Source organism: Diadema antillarum, unplaced genomic scaffold (assembly GCF_040938485.1).
Source record: "Diadema antillarum isolate AM-2024a unplaced genomic scaffold, OU_Dant_1.0 seq00001512_RagTag, whole genome shotgun sequence".
Taxonomy (NCBI): Eukaryota; Metazoa; Echinodermata; class Echinoidea; order Diadematoida; family Diadematidae; genus Diadema; species Diadema antillarum.
Window position 1 is genome coordinate 295,001 of NW_027272246.1, and position 15,350 is coordinate 310,350.

Below are 15,350 nucleotides of genomic sequence, written 5' to 3' on the forward strand. Positions count from 1 at the left end.
AAACAAATTGAATTGCAGACGTCGTATCTGAAATAGAAAGTTTTCAAATGTTTAGGTCCTACACACAAAATGTTTTAGGCGGTGCTGCTACTGGTCACAACGACACATGCATCTTATAAGACTCGATAATAATCATCCAACCCATGACTCTCCCACTGGTCTTTATCATCTGAATCTTAAATCATTATCAATAATCATGATTTGGTCCCTCATTTTAAAAACTACAGCTCCCTTTCTGCTAAAATTCTTCATTATAGTGTCACATTACAAAAGCACAATGATCTAATGCCAAGGATACAAATTATTCAAATTCACGAAATTCTTCCGTCGAGAAAAAAAAAAAAATCTTTACGTCGATGTAGGGCAATTTGTCAATCAGTTTCAGGATACAAACTGTTCTTTATTTCAAGCCAAAACGAGGAATATACTGAAAATCGAGACACAGAGATGTCAATTTGAGGACACGAGGAGACAGCATCATCTCCTCATTCCATTCACGTATGTCTCAGCATTTTGAGCAATGTGAACGAATTGAAAATTCCATGATGTCCTTATTCTATATCGAATCGTGATACCTCCTCCACCGTATAGTACAGTATTCATCAGAGCCATCGTGAACATGTATGGCATTACACTTTCAAGCGAACTGCAAAACAGGCTTCTGTTAACGGTCTGTACCTATACTCGCACCTATTCGCTTTTTTTTTTATGACTTGCAGACTTTATTGTATAGTTATTTGTATAGTCATTTCCCAACACCACTTAATATCACTGGAATTTTCGTCATTTCTGTCAATCACCATGATAGTTATAGTCTCGATGAGTATATTGGCGTCAGTAAGGTCACCTCATGTCATTACCATACAAGATGCATTTAATTTGTATGAAAGCACTGGCATGAGCACTGATCCTTTTGCTGTGACATCCGCCAGTATGGTGTGCTTATAATGGTCGTTATTTTTCAATAATGTTTTGCTGGTATACTGTTATCATCAGTGCTGTTTTATGTCATCATCAGTAATGTGCCTCCTGTGGGTATTCCCATATTGCATAAACTGTCATCAATATCGAGGGATTTCCCCTACATTGTTTATAGCGCAAATATATGATATCATAATAATTTTTCATGATCTCTTGCTGAAATGGGAAGATGTTTGGACCGTACAGAGACACGTATTAAACGGAAAAAAAAAGTTTCAGTTCTTATGACTCAATACAAATAAAAACCCTTTCAAGGTTTCTGAAACTCCAAGATGTAAAGTAAACTCAAGATACAGACATATAAAAGTATCGGTATTGCTAGGGTTAGTAAGCTATTCGGCTTCATCTAAAATGTATCGTTCCATGCGAATTGAAGCATACAAAAGATGAACAGTTGACTGTAGTCTATCAATTGTCGAAGATCATATGCATATCGATTCATCTTCCAAATCATTCTTCCACCAGTGAAGCACCTGTGACCATGTCCACAGTTTAGGACTCCCCGACAGAGGCCGGGTTGGGGGGGGGGGGGATTCACGGTCCAGATAGTCGACATGCTTCCATGTCCCATTTCCTCTTACAAATTAGTCTAGGCTCCGTCCCCTTTTCCTTGGTGAGATATTTTGCCAATTGCGAAAAACCAAGAGAGGGCGCAAATTTCCTGATTGCGATAACGTGAGACTGCAGGCCCATCTCGCGCATTACACTTCTCGGCGTATTGCAATCCTCGGGTGTCACGCCCTCTCGTTGCATACACTGAATCACCGCTACGAGTAAAAAGAGTCTGAAGCTTGTCTACATTTCCTCCATCTCCGTGTGCATGCACCTCCACTATACTCATACAGTCCTGATCATGAAATGAATGCATGGATAGCACCCACTTACGACAGTGACAGTGACACAGCTTTGCATCTTCAGATTATCTTTCCCTTTAATCACAACCTTGATCACCACCTTGCCATACGAGAGACCAGACAAACTCTGGGATCCTCCACACCTACCTGTTTCTGACTTTATCTGTGTTATTTCTGCCATTTAACCTTCTTTCTTCCTCCTTCCTGTTTGCTACACAAAACTTTCCTTGGCACTCACCTGGAACCCATTTCCTCTCAAACTCACGTCTTTTTCTATGTTAAAGGGACTGTACAGTACTGGTTGAGGTAGGGATTCATGTTTTGATCATTCCTAAGTGAGATAATGAAAAGCCTTAAATGAAATATGAAAGAGCATGTAATTTTAAGAAGGACTCAACGTTTATTTGATGAAAATTGGTTTTCAAATGGCTGAGATATCCAAAAAAGTGCTAATGATAAAAGGCGACATGCCACAACTTTATTAGGATCTCTTTGTTTCACGTTGTTTTTGGATATCTCAGCCATTTCAAAACCGATTTTCGTCGAATAAACTTTTGATACCCCTTAGAACTGCATGCTCTTTGACATCTCATAGAGTGGTTTCTGAATAGCTCGCAAAACGTTAAAAGCTAAATCTTCACCTCGACCAGAACTGTATACACCCTTTAAACATCAGACATGTCAGATGGCGCTGTTCACTAAAGATAAGTTATTTTTACGTTAGAGCGAAGGCATACAATATATCCAATGCAATGAGCATAATTATGTTTTTCGAAGTGGCCCGGGGAAGAACAGCATAAATCCCCATAAAACATAATGTATTGTCAATTTTTCAGCTTCATGGCGGTTTTATTGAGTAGTTTGCAGGAATGTTTTCAGAATGAAACATCATCGTCATGGGCCCTATGTAGACATTCATGAAGACTCAGTCGAAATTAAGACTCAGTTGAAATGATTAGTAATCACCGTGACAATAAGAAATACGTGTGAGGAAGTGTATGCGATGGAATACATGCACATTACAAAGACAGATTATGAGTGCATGCAAGGGCAAAAAAGAGATGACAGCAATTCACATTGTGTGACATTTTTTCGAGGTAAAAGAAAGAAATAAAACAAAATCTGATTTCAATATTAACTTTCAGAAATCAAAATGCATGAATACAACAATGGATGGCAAACATGATAACGGGATAAATAGAGAAGAGGGGGGTTGCATTGTATTTGATTTGATTTGATTTTGATTTTATTTCTGAATTTCTTTTTCATACATAAATGAAATACAAAGTCTATTGAACAAACTAATTGAGTACAGTATAATCTGAATCAGACAGTTAAAACAAATAAATGATTAATTCAAATATTCAACTTTTTTCCCCTGACACAATGCAAAATGAAAATAAACAAACTATTTTGTGTATACATTTATGTAAACATAAATTACACTATATCTATTGCTCAAAAACAAATTAGGCAATTCTTGATGTAAAGAAATTCAGAAGACCATCATCATAAGCAAACGCTTGACGAGGACAATGGCCTCAGAAATGATTGTCTAAGCAATACAACATTGTAAGAATATAACAAATTACCACTCACTGAGTGGCGATAAAGAGAAAGGGAGGGAAGAATGAGGGGAAAAAGTGCAGCGGTGCATCGTGCAAGATGTGAAGTGTTTGCGTGGAAATGAGTTGTTTAATGTTCATGTTTGGATCTGACATAGTAGTGGAAATGACTGCATAAGCCGTTGATTCAAAATTCCAAAGAATCCAGCGTCTGACTGTGTCCACAAGTAAATATCGATTCATTAATGAAGACCATATATATATATATATATATATATATATATATATATATGTATATATTATTTCTGTTTAAAAAAAAATAGTATTATCATGAATTGCTATACGCCCTGTCACATCTTTCCGGGAAAGCCTTGCGTGCGACTTACGAAGAAAAATTTTTGCTGCCCGGAGTCCCTGCAGATGACCCGCACATGACAGTACCTCACGGAGCTCACTCGTAGTTTCCCGGAGTTGCGCACGTAAGTCCTATTTACCCGCAGCCAAGTTTAGGCCCTGTCACACCTTTCCGGGCAAGCTACGCGAGCTTGTTGCGTGTGAGGATTTTCCAGCACGCAGGACAATTTTTGCAGACGGACAAGGTTTGGGCGAGTTCCGCATGCGTCTTACCTGTTGGACTCGTGCTAGTTACGTTCTACTTACGTGCATTCCGTGTAACCTGCGTGTCAGGCGCATGGGTGGCTATAGTGAGGGCTGACAAGTCGGTGAAGGAATCCCTCCGAAGGAATGATATGGCAGAAGTCCCACATAATGTCATTATCTTGGCCGCATGTACGCAATTTGCTCGTGTAGCTCGCTCCATGTCCGCAGAACTGACAAGATACACGGATAAATTGGCAGTTTCGACACTGTTCCTTGCCAATAAAACACCCGTATCATGCTCGTAGAATGTCCGTAAATGACACGCGCTTATGGCGCATAAGGATAGATCCACGGGCAACTTACGTACTTCAAACGGGTCAACTGCCTGTGACTTGCGGCAGCTACGGGCCTCCTACTGGTGTTCTGCGTGGACCTCTGCAGGCGATCCCGCGACTCACCCTGAAAAAGCTTTGGTCATGCTCAAAACTTGGCTGCGGGTAAATCGGACTTGCGTGCGCACCTCCGGGTAACTACGGGCGAGATTACTGTCAGGTGCGGGCTATCTGCTGGGAGGTCAGGGTACCAAAAAGATTTCCCCTCAAGTCAACCCGCAACGCTTCACCAGACACGGTGTGACAAGGCCTTGAGCATGCTCAAAACTCGTTCCGGGTGAGTCGCAGGGGGTTGCCCGCAGAGGTACACGCAGAACACCAGTAGGAAGCCCTTAGAGGCAGCACATCGCAGGCAACTCTCACGCAGGTACTTCGCAGTCCCCGTATGTCGCTCGTAACTGGAAACGGATCGGTTTTGAAGCTCTCACGCGGGTCACATGGAATACACGCAAGTAACAGGTAAGTAGCACACGTCTAGCAGGTAAGACGCAAGTGCGAAACTCGCCAACGTACTTGTCCACCCGCACAAAATTCATCTGCGTGTTGGAAAATCCCTACTCACAACAAGTCCGCGTAGCTTACCCGGAAAGGTGTGACAAGGCCTTCACGAATGCGTATAAATATACGCATTCATATTGTATTTTGTTGATTAGTTATCGCTTTAAAAAATGATACCGAGAGTATCCGAAGGGCTTTTGATACCGTCTTATACGTCAATACTTCAAATCATCTTAGACTGTAATTTATAATACTTTTTTTATTCTTCTGTAGACAAAGAACTTTCAATAACATCCTCAAAATAAAATGTAAAGTGGCATTGGGTCTCATTAGCTGAAGGACAGGCAAGCTCATTTAGCTAAGGATTATTGTGTAGGTTTAGAAAGAGGGTTGTTGTTTCGGTGAGATATTGTAAAGAGTGTTGTATAGGGATGGGAACAAATTTGTTGGGGACAACCCCTTCAAATGACAAAATCCTTAAGTAGCCTCTTCTGTCCTGTGTGTGTGTGTGTGTGTGTGTGTGTGTGTGTGTGTGTGTGTGTGTGTGTGTGTGTGTTTAAAAAAGAAAATTACGGATTGAAATCATGGGCGTCATTATCGATGCCATAATGGTCGCCAAACCCTGATAGAGTCGTGCTGCTGGCAGTGGCTATAGGTGGATCAAACCTATGTTTCTTTTTATTGGATCGGTGGCGAAGATCTTGGTATAACTTTGTAGCACTGCCATGAGCTTAAATCAGGGTGGACTGCCTGTACAAGTGGCAGATTGTCGTTGATGTTATTGTCAGAAGACCGCTGAAGACACCAGGAACTTCAGTAAGGGCTGCAAAAGCTCCTACAATCTAGTGAACATTTGTGTCGACTGTCAGCGGATGCGTTCCATTGAGGAGAAGTCAGGGCCAACAATGAAAGTAACGGTAAGAAAACTCCTTGTTTCATCATATTTCAGTTGTGTGTTCTTGGGGTATTTTTTTTTCGTCCCAACAGACATTAAACTAAAAAATGTGGATATAATGTAGAAGTCTTTAAAACAAAGTTTCACAAATTTTGGCACAAGGACATCATAATAGCTGTCGTCCAGCATGTCTCGGTATATTGTGAAGGAAGTATTTACTTTGATAATTCCCATAACTTGGAAAGTGTTTATTTCAATTTGATTTCAATGACAATCTATTTCATATTCTCAATAAAGATTATATCAAACATAGCGAAATAAAATCATACAAAATATCATTCTACGATGCACAATAAAAATATTTCAAACAGATAGAGCATGGTGGTCGATCTATGGAAGTTTTAATCTAAGTAAAAGTTCTAAAGAAATACAATGAAACGTACTCATGATCAAGCTTGTTAAACGTGGGTCCCAGTGCTCAAACCGGGTGTGAAGATCAAGATAAGGAGCACGTATAAAACTTAGGACAAAATATATAAAAAAGAAAAGAAAAGAATACTTGGGGATATAGCAAATTCCTCTCAAACACAGATTAGGACTTTTGTCAATCAAATGTGTAAAATATTCATTCAAATAAAATGATATTAACCTCGCGTATCGTCGAGTGCACGTCACGAGTTCGATACCAACAAATCATACAGTCCACGAGTCATACAACCCATGAGTTCAACATTAAGAAAACAAGACCCACGAGACTGATACATTATGCTCCGTGATGTAATATAGAACTCGTGGGAAATGTGGGGCCGTTTTTGACTAATGTCGAACTGGTGGGACTATTTTGCTTTTAGTGTCGAACTCGTGGACCTTGTTTGCCTAGTGCCCACGTCATGGGCTGACTCGTACTCATGCACCTTTTTTTTTCATTTGGGAACTCGTGGACCGTATGACTCGTGGGTGTTGGTCTCTTGGGATGATCCCGTATCGTCTCTATCAATGCTATTTCAGATTAACACGCAACACTCAGTAGCGCGCAATTTCGATTTTGAGTGATTAAAATTGTTAAAACTACATGTTTTTTTTTGTGAGATGTGAAATTTGCCCAAAGCAACTAAAGAAATCACTGCTGGTAAATGTGTTTCAAGCATTAAGATTCGTTATCATGAAGTTTTATTTTCTACTTTATTCATTAAATTCAGACTCATTATGTACAGTGAATTTTGTGTGGACAGAATGTTCCATTTGACGTAACGGGGTCATCCCACAAGACCGACGCCCACGAATCATAATGGCCCATGAGTTCGACATTGTTAAAAAAACAAAAGAAAAACAAAAACATGAGTCATACAGCCCACGAGTTCAACACCAGGCAAAACGCCCATGAGTCCGACACTATGAAAACAAGGCCTACGAGTGTGGATCTCATGAATTGTACGACTCGTGAGCTATATGATTCGTGGGTGTCGAGCTCCTGACGTGCACCCATATAAAACAGTATCATAATTAGGCAACTCTTTCTCTTCTTTTAACTGATTTCAATGATTTGTTAGAAGTACTGTTTTCTCATTTCTCGTCTCATACACACAGAGCAATGCCGTGCACACAAGTCTGCACAAACTTTTCCAGGTCTCTTTATTTACTCGGACCCTTGAAAAAACGTTGTGAGTCCTATCAAAGTGCTCTTTTTGTTGACATTATGCATTGTGTTTAAAAAAAAAATCATGAGCAAAGCAAAATAAAAGTTGAACGGCGTTTAAAAAGTAACATGGTTGAGCGTAACCGACACTTCTCGTAATGGAATAGAAAACTTCAGATTAAAAGGAACTCTTTTATTTCATTCTCTGCAATTTGAACGTGGCATTGATGGTTTTGAAACATAGATGGCGCACTTTCCTTTTTTGTTTTGTTTTAGTCATTGAGGGTGATTAGACTGCTGTCCTGTTCTCTTATGCTACGGTCACAACCCCCAAAATCAGCCTGCTCGGCAACCGGTCGGATCGGCTAGTTTTTAGCCAATTTCGGTCGGACAACGACAGTGACCGACCAGGCACCACTGCTTTTTTAGGGCATCGGTCGGTCGCCGCTGAAGATCTAACGCGACAGTTAAAATTTTAGCGGAGACCAACATTTTTCACTCGCTGTCCAAAATACGCTCGGTGTCCGAGCGGCAACCGCCCAGGCACTGACCTAAATCGAGCGGTCGCCGCCGAGTAATTTAGGGAATAAAGATAATAGAGACAAAAATGGCAAAAGCATAGAAGAAAACCAAGGGAATAGATCGAGCGGTCGCGTCGAGCGATTTAGGGACTAAAAATGATAAAGAAAAAAATGACAGAAGCACTGAAAGAAAGCTGGGACTAGATGGGAAAAGAAGCCAGGGAAATGTGGAAGAAGCAGGGGGGGGGGGGAATAGAGGCAAGGAAACCCCACCAACATCTCAGCATCTCAACATCTCGGCAACCAACGTGAGGGACATGGAAGACAGGAACAACCACTTTGGGGCAAAGAGATGAAAGCTAAAAGTTAGTGTCGATATGTGTAGACTTTGTAATATAAATTATGGTTTGGTTATCTTATCTATTAAAGGCCTATTGAATGAAGAAGTCATGAATGACAAGAGTTGGGGAAATGAAAATATGAAATCAAATAAGAATGGAAAAATCTTTGGTCCATCTTGGGATTTCCTCCCTTTTGTTTCATTTCCTGATTTCTAGTTATCTGTGTTTTCACACAACTGAGTTTTGGTAGTTGGTAATTTATCTCTTAAATCTTTGGCATCGAGTTTTATCTTAATTAATCAATTGATTATCACATCACAGATCATATTATATAGATAAACCCAGGTAGCTTGTGAGAAACTTCCGACAGAGACCGCTGGGCGGCCGCCGGTATGCCTACGGGACACGGTAGATGACCTATCGATCACCCGTCGGTCGCTAAGCGATTTCGTAAAAATCGGCCCGTGGCTGGTGGGAGATCGTCCAGTTGCCAATGCGGCATCGCTCGGTGACTGATCAGTCTTTGCGCGGAGAAAATCCCCATATTTAGCAAATTTTTTACCTAAAATCGACCAGTGACCGACGGGAAATCGACAGGGCATCGCTCGGGCATCGCTGGGGTTTTATAGCCTGCTCGACATCTCCAAAAACTGCTGGGCGGTGCCAAAATTTCAGCGGCGACCGAGCAGGCTAGACATCGGTCGGTCGCCGTTCTGAGTTGTGACCGTAGCCTTAGCACTCTTCTTTATACGCAGGCTGATACTATATACCTGTTGGCTCATGAGTGAACTAATAAGACGTTTTACTGCTTTTTTTTTATATTTTTGTTTAGTTCCTATACACTGTTCTGTGTTATTGTGCTTTATTGCTGTTTGTAAGATGCAATGGATTTGTTATAATATTATATGAAGTACATGTATTCAAGAATACCTACGGAGAAGGTCATGCACTATAACAATTAATGTCACCAGGAATGTTCTGAAATACTGCCGTGACGTCATTCATGGTATAGTGCACTATATAAGAAATTATGCTATCGAGCAATGTGAGTGTTGTCATCAATGGCGTGTGAAAAGTGTATCGGCCAGTACTAGTACCTCCTTGTTGGACCTTATAGACCACTACTTATGTGGCCTACATTTTAAGGTGTTTTATGTGAAAATATAGGATGAAATTGTAGACTGAGTGTGGGAACATATCTCAGCTGGTGATCATTAAGAAGTAAAGATTGGAAAGGGGTTTATATTGGTATGACGGGAGTAAATGCTGGTGAAGAACTTATTTGTTAAATCATATTGTTATTTTGAGTAAAGGGGGTGGCTAGTAAGTGATCAATGGGAATCAGTGGGAATGCTGGGGGACGATTGTTCCTATCCTTTTGGGATTCATTTAAGAGTACATTATATATTTATTCTTGTGTGAAAATTATTTGCTTAAGAATGGTCTCATATTCAAGTAATGTACAGTTTAATGTTTCCAGGTTAGCATGCCTGTACAGTGACAGGTGGAAGTGGGGGAGTGGTCCAAATATGGGCCTAGATTGTACATTTTCATCTTCTTGAAAACAGCATGGTAGATTTTTTTTCCAAAGTTGGCAATTGCTATCCCAGGGGGATAGGATCTCAATTTGTTCAAATGGATACCATACCTGTACAGTGACGAGGCGATCGTTAACGATCGCCTCGTCACTGTACAGGCATGCTAACCTGTAAACATTAAACTGAGACCATTCTGAAGCACATATTTTTCACACAAGAATAGATATATAATGTACTCTTAAATGAATCCCACAAGGATTGGAACAATCACACCCCCCCCCCAAATTCCCACTGATTCCCACTGATCAGTACTAGCCATCCCCTTTAATACGTATTATGATATTTGTTAATAGAGATGATAGAAGTTTGCCTATTCTCAGAGATAGGATAGAGGACGGAAACAAAGAAGAAAAAAAGCTGAACAGGGACGAACATAAACCTGTCACTTTAGGAAGTGGGGCAATTCACAATAAAATTTTAGGTCCGGAAAACAGTGCGCCTTCGTAGAGGCCGGCGAACTCCAGGTCTATACAGGGCTGATGTGCAAGGGGGGGGGGGGATTATTCGCTGCAATATTGTAGACATGTTTTGTTTCAACGATTTTTTTTTTTGAGGGGGGAGGGGGGTATTAAGCACTGTTTGTATGGCCATTAGTGAAATCAGGGATAATTCCTCTGTAACTGTTGTTTATACATTAGCCTCTTCTATATACAATAGTGTTATTCCTATTATAGCCACCTCGGAAATCCATGATTCTTCTGGAGTGTGTGTGTGTGTGTGTGTGTGTGTGTGCGTTTATGTTGGTCTCTGTCTGTCTGTCTGTCTGTCTGTCTGTCTGTCTGTCTGTCTATTTGCTGTTTTTCAAAAGTCAGGGCTGCCCAAAGAGTGCCTACGAATTCCCTAAATGTACAAATCTTACCAAAGTGGGACCGTCTATTCAATTCAATTCAAAATGATTTTGTTTCCATATAAAGTAATACGAAGTGATAAACATTACGCTTACATGAGTACATAATATCTAAAGGAACTTTGATTCACGTAAGTTTCAACAAAACATGAATACAATTATTATAATGATATCAACTCTGGTATGGATAAATAAACAAGTAAGCAATACAATCTTAATTTATAACTCTACATGGAAAAGAGGAATCCACAAGAAAAGCATTAAAATTTGTGAATTACTCTAGACAGCTACTAGAAGGTGAGGGCATCTCAAGATCCGTCAAGGACTCCGTGTATGAAAATTTTGATATCCTGATGTTAGGCGACATGTCTATGACAACACCCTCTTGGTTCCACTTGAAACACGTCGAAGGGATAATAAAGATGTTGAGGCTAAGACTTTGGGCACTATTCTGGCATTTTAGCATAGAACTCGACCGCATACCGATAACCCTGTACCATTATGCCCGTTTCCATCGTACTTTGACAGCGCGCGTCACTGGGTCCGTCTTCCGCATCCGTCTCCGGTTTGATGGAAGTAGAAAACTAATACGAGCAAACGCACTTTATACTTTAGCGCAGTTAGTCACAATCAGTGTCTCACTGTAGACCGTCATTATCTGTAATTACATATTTCTGCTATCGTGAATATAGTCTTATTGCGGAATAAGGCGCACACAAATACACATAATCTCTTTTCATTCTCGATACAGGTTATTTGTATCCACCAAGCATTTCGGTTGCCCACGATACTAGAGTAAGCGGCTTAAGGTGAGTTCTTCTTCTTCGTCATCTTCTCCCCTTTCTTTTTCCCCTTTTTTTGTTTAGATTTTTAGATTTTGTTTAGAAATATCGTGTAGGCCTACATAACATATTTCACAAGTTTATGTTCGATGGCTTTCGTAATATCGAACTTATTCTTTCGCAAGTGATTCAAATTTATAGAAAAATACATTATCCCATTATCAATCTTAAATTTGTTATGTCGTCATGATGTTTGTCATAATATTATAATGGGTGTCTCTCCTACCAGCCACAAACAGAACGCGGATGGGATTTCACTGTAATTAGGACAGTGCTCCAGATAACTTTTAGGTTGACAACCCCGTTGGTACCCTACACAATTCATATCAAAACGTGTTGAAAGAAAGAGAGAAAAAGACGGTCTCTTATACATACGGGTCAGTATATGGGATACTCGTAAGGTGATGACATCTTTACGGCAGTTGCTTTTATTGATACCATTGTTTCTGAAAAATGTGGGAACCTTCAAAGTTCCATAACTTTCTTATATCTTAGGACCGATTTTGATAAAACCTCTGCCATGTCTGCCATTGTGTTGGTCCGATTCTGCTCTGTCTATTACTTTAAACTATAGATGTGGATTTGTACTTTAAGTGAAATAATCGTGACTTATCTCCTCTGTGATAGTGACAAAAAAGATGAAGTCTTTTGGACAACACACACACACACACACATAATTATGTATATATATATATATATATATATATATATATATATATGTATATATGTATATATATATATATGTATATATGTATATATATATATATATATGTATATATGTATATATATCTATATATATATATATATATTTACATATATTTATACTTCATTCCGATGACACTTTTATGATTTATGCGTAATTCATAAGTAACTACAAACACATACTTATACGTGTATGTGTTACATTAATGTTTATAAATAGCAATATGATAGGCCTACGGCTTACTAATTTTGTTTTGTTCCCAGAAACATGGAGCACCCCACGACGCTTCCTAATAGTACCGAGGGAACTCCCGATCAGTCGTCGATGTCGACCATCATATTCGGCATCGTTGTGTACGTCGTCATCGGCATCTTCGGATTGGTTGGAAACGGGATGGTGATGGTCGTCTTCGGATTTCTTGTAAAACAGAAGAGCAGGGTGAACACGTTTATTTTCAGTCAGGCCCTGATTGATTGCTGCTCGTCCATACTCCTCATCGCGTTCGGAGTGGTCAACGCGTTCCGCTCTTCGATCATGGCGTACGAAGTCGAGAGTGATTCGGCACGGGACGCGAGGGCTGCGACCGTGAGTGACACCCCAGCTTCGCCCGAAGGACGCTACCTCCACCTGTCTTCATCAACCGCCGAATTCCTCTGCAGGTTTTGGTGGTCGCGGTTTTTTCTCTTCTCATGCTTCGTCATTTCGACATGGAACCTGACGACCATGTCCATCGAGCGCTACTTCGCAGTTCTGCATCCTTTCAAATACTCCCAAATATTTACCAAGAGGCGAGCGTTGGTCATGATCGCTATCGTATGGCTGTGTGCTCCCTTAACCGAGTACGTATCGCCCATCTTCAAGTACACCCAGAGAGAGGGCGAATGCGATACCCAGCCCACGTGGACCAGAGCTGCCGGCATTAGTTTGGGTCTCATTCACTTCATCTTGGTGTTCGTGGTCCCTGTATGTATCATGGCCTTTGTCTATATCATGATTATCAGGGAAATGGGGTTGAAAAAAGATGCGCTCCATCGCAAGGGCCCCGGGGACACGCCCGATGCTAATAATGATTCTAGCGACACACCATTAAGGAGTGATCCTGCATCCAAGGTGGTTCATCCCTCTCGAAACATCACCATGACCCTCTGCATCCTCTTTGCCGTCTACGTCATCTGCTGGACACCCAATCAGATCACCTTCCTCCAATACAATCTCGGGGGACCACTGAACTTTTCCGGGGCCTGGTATCAATTTACCGTCATCATGGTCTTCCTGAACTGTTGCGTGAATCCCTTCATCTACGCCTTTCGGTTGAAGAAGTTTCAGAAGGGGGTGCGGATGCTGGTGGCACACCACTGGCACAGGCAAGACGAAGGGGACTCCACCACCGAGTCAACCAAAATGAACAAACTTGAGGGAAGGACAGGCTGATTTGAATACAGACATTCTGCAAAGATCTCAGCGATTTTATTGCAGCAATTAACGATATATGAGCACAGCTCTTCCTAACAGAACGCATTTCCATGATGACATTATTATGGCCTGCCTTCTGGAACACGCCATCACACATATGGAAATGTCCGATCTTTGTTTGATGTTTTAAGAGATTTCAAAACGAGCATCCCCTTGTAACACTCTATGCATAAGTACAATGTAAAAATCGAGTGAATGCTCTCCTAGCAGGTCTGTTCAATCACCTCAATCACTCAATCGCTCAAACATTGTCAAAAGATTAGTGGATCGCGGTGCGATTCTAAAAGGGAGAGATAAATTGAAACCAGTATACTCTTATCTAAACATTTTTAAAGAAAAATGCCACGATATTGTCAAGTCTAAACTGCAACCGCATAACATTACATCTAAATGTTGTTACTCTTAGTACTCACATGAAGCAGTATGTTATAATGATCGTCATCATCTAACATCACTCAAAACTGCGATATATATTTTTCTGCGTCGTGGCATGATGCGATACACGAAAATGTCTCGTTTCATTCTCTACTGCATATCCCACTACCACTCTATCTAATTATTTCATTCTAGTCCTGGTCTCGCCTCCAGGTAGATGGCAATAGAAGAGGATGGCGAATACAGCTTAATAATATTTTACAATAAAATGCGACTTTGCACATAACAGACTCCTTTTTGTGCCGATTTTATACCATACTTTATGTGCCTATGACCTAATGAAGTTTGTAGTTTGCTCTGAAAACTGTTAGCTTCACAATCAAGATGGGAAATCGGTCAACTGTGGGGAAAGGCCGGGGAAAGTTTCCCTTTCACTTTTTTTTTACTCACGAGACAACCCACGGTTAACAAAAAGGTATAACACGCTGCTTGGACCCACCATGACTAGTGTGGCTTTTCATTTCGGGCCATCTGATAATGGTCCGCAAACAAGAGTCAACATGTCGCAATATTTTCATAATACATCGGGAGCGGATGTTACCTTGGCTTCAGGAAAGTCTCTTCTACATTTAATCTTGTTACATTTCCTACTTTCAATAGTTATTCTAAGTGCCTTGTTGTTTGGTTGTTATTGTTGTTGGGGTCATTGTGGGTCTCCCCCCCCCCCCCAATGATTCCCGTGATGTGGAAAATTTTTCTAGCTTTTTTGACAGAAAACTGTCCAAGTATTTCACCAAAAGTGAGCACAGATTATTGAGTTTCAATTCTGAAAGTACAAAATCTTCGTTTCGTGGGAGGGGATGCCCTCTCCAACACCTAATTCCCTCATTAGGTCCCCTTCCATACACTGGCAATACGTTTCCGGGATTGTCAAATTTGCGAATGGCAATCATAAAAATGCATAAGCTCCCTAACGTAGAAGGGGATCCCCCCCTCCTTCCATATATGACAGATTTACTCTACTTCTCTGTGTCAAATTTTTCAAATACATGTATTCCACCAAAAAGTGTGCAAAGCAAGAGCTGAGAAACTCAGTATAGCGATTTATAATCATTCACCTTTCTGCTCTGTAGATATTTGATTTTCTTACTTTCTTTGATAGGAAAAATAAATCCCAAAATGTTACCAAAAGTGTGTACCAGATCGCTAAATTTCAGGTCTGAAAATGC

General features: G+C 40.6%; 1 protein-coding gene across 1 annotated transcript; it reads left to right on the forward strand.

The window, feature by feature from the left end:
- The first annotated feature begins 12,540 nt into the window (after nt 1-12,540).
- Nucleotides 12,541-13,704, forward strand: LOC139710249 (kappa-type opioid receptor-like). Its single transcript, XM_071622179.1, has one exon. It carries the CDS (start codon nt 12,541-12,543, stop codon nt 13,702-13,704), a length of 1,164 nt encoding a protein of 387 aa, XP_071478280.1.
- The last annotated feature ends 1,646 nt before the right edge of the window (nt 13,705-15,350 follow it).